Source organism: Triticum aestivum, chromosome 5D (assembly GCF_018294505.1).
Source record: "Triticum aestivum cultivar Chinese Spring chromosome 5D, IWGSC CS RefSeq v2.1, whole genome shotgun sequence".
Classification (NCBI taxonomy): Eukaryota; Viridiplantae; Streptophyta; class Magnoliopsida; order Poales; family Poaceae; genus Triticum; species Triticum aestivum.
This window is the reverse complement of record NC_057808.1, coordinates 293,585,645-293,590,391: the sequence shown is the minus strand read 5'-3', so window position 1 is coordinate 293,590,391 and position 4,747 is coordinate 293,585,645. Positions and strand designations below refer to the sequence as shown.

Here is a 4,747-nt window from a genome sequence, read left to right as displayed (position 1 = left end):
TAAGATCTTCTCCGGATCTTCTTCTTTTCTTCCAACCTGCATAACAAAAACACTAAGAAAGAGAGAATGGGTTAGGAGTAGAAATGTAGCATTTCACTTGGTGAAATGCAATGCCCTAGGAGCCAGTACTTGAGATCAAGATAATCAGCCAACCAGACCAAGTCCCAACACATCCAACCACCAGCAGCTTAGAAGAGATAACTATTAAGGAGAGCTACAGAAGACCTCAAGGTATACTTGAGGGATTATGTGCTCAGACAGCCTGGAAGTGCCAGGGCTAGTTCATCACAGCACAGGGATAGTCACATGTAAATTAAGCCTAAGAGAGGGGGGCTCAGACCAGCATCACTGCCCAAATCAGATGTAGTATCTGTCTTATCAGTAGAAAACTAGGAAAGTAACAGCCAAAACCAAGTATAGCATCTGTTCATAGGCTATTAGAAAGAGACAAATAGGAATAGCCAAACCAAGTGGTATCTGTTCATATCAGTATTAGAAGTAAAATAACTAAGAACAAGTGAGTATCCGTTCATGAGTAAAGTAACTGACCAAAGTAACAACTCCAGGATCAACTAAACAGAACAGAGCAGTACAGGAGTATATATACTTCACAAATACACATAGATGGTCACTGACCAAAACCCTGACACAGCAAGAATCATCACAGAGAGCTCCAATACAAGTTGATGCTCATCTACAGCAGCTAACCACAGCTAATAGAGCCTCACATCCCACAAGATCAAGATCTAGAGCTATGCATTAGAGAGATCAGGAGGGGAGCAAGGAGAAGCTCACCAAAAGGAGTTGTAGCCGAAGTAGGATGCAGCCACACCATCACTATGGTGTGACCAGCATCACAACCAACACCACCACAACAAGCCGGAGCTTGCCAGAGAGCACCACAACGGCGGCACCAGTGAGAGCACGGGCACGAAGGCGCCAACCAGGGGCACCGCAGCACGGAGGCGCCACCCAGGGGCACCACCGCGCCACGGCACATCCAGCACCGCCGGCGACGTGGGCACATCCAGCACCACCGCGCCACGGCACATCCAGCACCGCCGGCGACGTGGGCACATCCAGCACCACCGCGCCACGGCACATCCCACAACCACAACCACGACACATTCAAGTTGTGAAGTGCCATTCATGTGTCACTAACATGTGGCCCCAGGGCACTTTTTAGGTATACATCTTTCTGTGGTACCAAGTTAAAAAAAATCTTGGTACTAGTTGGCCCCAGACGCACAGAGGTCAGGTTTCTGAATATAGCAATGAGCTGCTTCGGAGGTTCTGGCTGAATCCAAATCTGCAGCAAGAACATACATGCACAACTGAAACTGGTAGAGAAGACATGGTATGACGATGCAGAAGATTTATATTTAAGTGGTGCGCAGAAATTAAGTATACCATTTGGTACCCAAAACACAGAGTCAGTGTTGACAGGTTCCTGGCACCAACACTCGTTGACAGGCATTCGCTAAGCGCGAATGGCTCTTGCCATGCCTTGGCTTTAGAAGCGAGTACTAAACCGCGAAGCTCAGGAACGTAGCCAAAGCGCACTGGAGGGTTATTGAAGAGCCAACATTTGCACTCCACTTGTCTAAGCTTGGGGACAGAGACGAGCTCGATCCGTGTGCACAAAAGGCCGATGAACTCAAGCTCCTGGAGCTCAGAGCACGGCACATCGATCTTGAGCGTGGAGTGCAGATCAAGCAGTCTGCAGAATCTCAAGCTGAGGTGCCTGAGCCTACTGCAAGTGCTAATGAGGTCAGGTGAGGGGAAGACGTGTAGAAGCTGAGGACGAGCACCTTGAGGGCACCACTCTCGCACACTCCCTCGGCGGGAGGCACCCGAGTGAGCAAGGCCCGCGCCGCGCCCGTGAACGCGTCCATGACCTGGAGCGATGTGGCGCCGCGGAAGTGACCGGCGTCGAGGTGCACGAGCGAGAGGTGGCTGGGGAGGTGCCGCCACCGCGTGGAGAGCGCGCCGGCGCGGACCGCCTCGCGCAGGTGGAGGCGCTCGAGGATGTCGAGGAGGAGGTGGTCGGGGAGGGCGCTGATTCCGTCCTCGCCGACGTGGCCGGCGTTGCGCTTGGGCGGCGGCGACTCCATGGTCCCGACCGATTGACTGAAACCCTAGCTCGAATCAATGCGCCCCAGGCGGCGGCCTCCTGTTCGAGGTCGCGGCTCCCCCACCTTGTGCCTGCCGCGCGATCCGGTGGCGAGGCCCGCCGGGAGGTCGGTGGCGCCGCCCGCGGCATCCCTGGGGCGCCGGTCCCAGGCGACGGAGACGGAGAGCGGGTGCGAGGAGTCCGGGCAGCGGCCCCGCGGGGCCTCGGCGGGCGCCCGGGAGAGGGAGACCGCGGCGGCGAGGAACCCGGCGAGGCCGAAGAGGAGGCAGGCCGCGGAGACGGCCGGCGAGGAGAGGGGCGGAGCGAGGAGCGGCGGGGCGGCGGTGGTGCGGATCTGGTGGGCCTCGGGGAGGGGAGAGAGGGAGAGAAGAGATAACGGCGGGGGGGAGAGAGGGAGAGAAGAGATAACGTGCGGTGGGGGTGTGGATCTGGTTTGCCGTCCGCTGTTTTGTCTCTTTGCCGTCTGCTAGCAGACGGCAAGCCGTCTGCTAGCAGACGGCAAAGTGGGGGCGTTTTTTTTTCGTAAACGGCTCGTTAGTGGGGGGCCACCTCTCTCTTTGCCGTCCGCCAGCTGACGGCAAAGAACTGACTGATGGCAAAGGCCTGTTTTGCTGTCTGCCATTTTTTTTGCCGTCTGCTTTTGGGTAGCTGATGGCAAAGACCTTCTTTGCCATCCGCTAGCAGACGGCAAAGAGCTGGCAGATGGCAAATTAGCTGATTCCAGTAGTGCTTATGGAAATTTTAATAAGATGCCCTCTGAATTTGAGACTAGTGCTAAGGAGTTTATGAATTCACAAAAGAATTTCAATGCTTTGCTTGAAGAAAAATTGCTTAAAGTTGATGAATTGGCTAGGAACGTTGATAGAATTTCTCTTGATGTTGATTCTTTGAAACTTACATCTATTCCACCTAAGCATGATATCAATGAGTCTCTCAAAGCCATGAGAATTTCCATTGATGAGTGCAAAGAAAGAACCGCTAGGATGCGTGCTAAGAAAGATTGCTTTGTAAAAGCGTGTTCTTCTAGTTTCTATGAAAATAAAGATGAAGATCTAAAAGTTATTGATGTGTCCCCTATTAAATCTTTGTTTTGTAATATGAATCTTGATAATTATGGGACTGAATATGAGCCACCTTTACCTAGAAGGCGTTCCAAAAATTCGGAGTTGTTAGATCTTGATGCAAAAATTGGTAAAAGTGGATTGAAGAGATCAAAACTCTAGATATTAATGAACCCACTATTTTGGATTTCAAGGAATTTAATTATGATAATTGCTCTTTGATAGATTGTATTTCCTTGTTGCAATCCCTGCTAAATTCTCCTCATGCTCATAGTCAAAATAAAGCTTTTACTAAACATATCGTTGATGCCTTGATGCAATCTTATAAAAAAAACTTGAGTTGGAAGTTTCTATCCCTAGAAAACTTTATGATGAGTGGGAACCTACTATTAAAATTAAACTTAAAGATCATGAATGCTATGCTTTGTGTGATTTGGGTGCTAGTGTTTCCACGATTCCAAAAACTTTGTGCGATTTGCTAGGTTTCTGTGATTTTGATGATTGCTCTTTAAACTTGCACCTTGCGGATTCCACCATTAAGAAACCTATGGGAAGAATTAATGATGTTCTTATTATTGCAAATAGGAACTATGTGCCCGTAGATTTTATTGTTCTTGACATAGATTGCAATCCTTCATGTCCTATTATTCTTGGTAGACCTTTCCTTAGAACGATTGGTGCAATTATTGATATGAAGGAAGGAAATATTAGATTCCAATTTCCGTTAAATAAAGGCATGGAACACTTTCCTAGAAAGAAAAATAAACTACCATATGAATCTATTATGAGAGCCACTTATGGATTGCCTACCAAAGATGGCAATAAATAGATCTATCCTTGCTTTTATGCCTAGCTAGGGGCGTTAAACGATAGCGCTTGTTGGGAGGCAACCCAATTTTTTTTAGTTTTGTTTTGCTTTTTGCTTCTGTTTAGGAATAAATCTTTGATCTAGCCTCTGGTTAGATTTGTTTTATTTTAATTAGTGTTTGTGCCAAGTTAAACCTATAGGATCTTCTTGGATGATAGTTATTTGATCTTGCTGAAAATTCCAGAAACATTCTGTTCACGAAAACAATTGTTAAAAATCACCAGAACGTTATAAAATATTTATTCCAATTTCTGCTGATCAATTAACAAATTTTATAGGTCGTCCTATTTTTGCTGAATTTTTTGAGTTCCAGAAGTTTGTGTTAGTTACAGATTACTACAGACTGTTCTGTTTTTGACAGATTCTGTTTTTCGTGTGTTGTTTGCTTATTTTGATGAATCTATGGCTAGTAAAATAGTTTATAAACCATAGAGAAGTTGGAATACAGTAGGTTTAACGCCAATATAAATAAATAATGATTTCATTACAGTACCTTGAAGTGGTGTTTTGTTTTCTTTCGCTAACGGAGCTCACGAGATTTTCTGTTAAGTTTTGTGTTGTGAAGTTTTCAAGTTTTGGGTAAAAGACTTGATGGATTATGGAACAAGGAGTGGAAAGAGCCTAAGCTTGGGGATTCCCATGGCACCCCAAGATAATCTAAGGACACCAAAAAGCCAAAGCTTG

At 47.0% G+C, this 4,747-nt stretch overlaps 1 protein-coding gene across 1 annotated transcript; it reads right to left on the bottom strand.

The window, feature by feature from the left end:
- Positions 1-1,459: 1,459 nt before the first annotated feature.
- LOC123124705 (FBD-associated F-box protein At1g60410-like) lies at positions 1,460-2,117 on the bottom strand. Its single transcript, XM_044545279.1, has one exon. The coding sequence runs from the start codon at positions 2,112-2,114 to the stop codon at positions 1,731-1,733; it is 384 nt and encodes a 127-aa protein (XP_044401214.1). The 5' UTR covers positions 2,115-2,117; the 3' UTR covers positions 1,460-1,730.
- Between the last annotated feature and the right edge of the window lie 2,630 nt (positions 2,118-4,747).

What these genes read in the sequence shown, in the direction of transcription:
- LOC123124705 (XM_044545279.1), bottom strand. Translation starts at nt 2,114, where the DNA reads ATGGAGTCGCCGCCGCCCAAGCGCAACGCCGGCCACGTCGGCGAGGAC.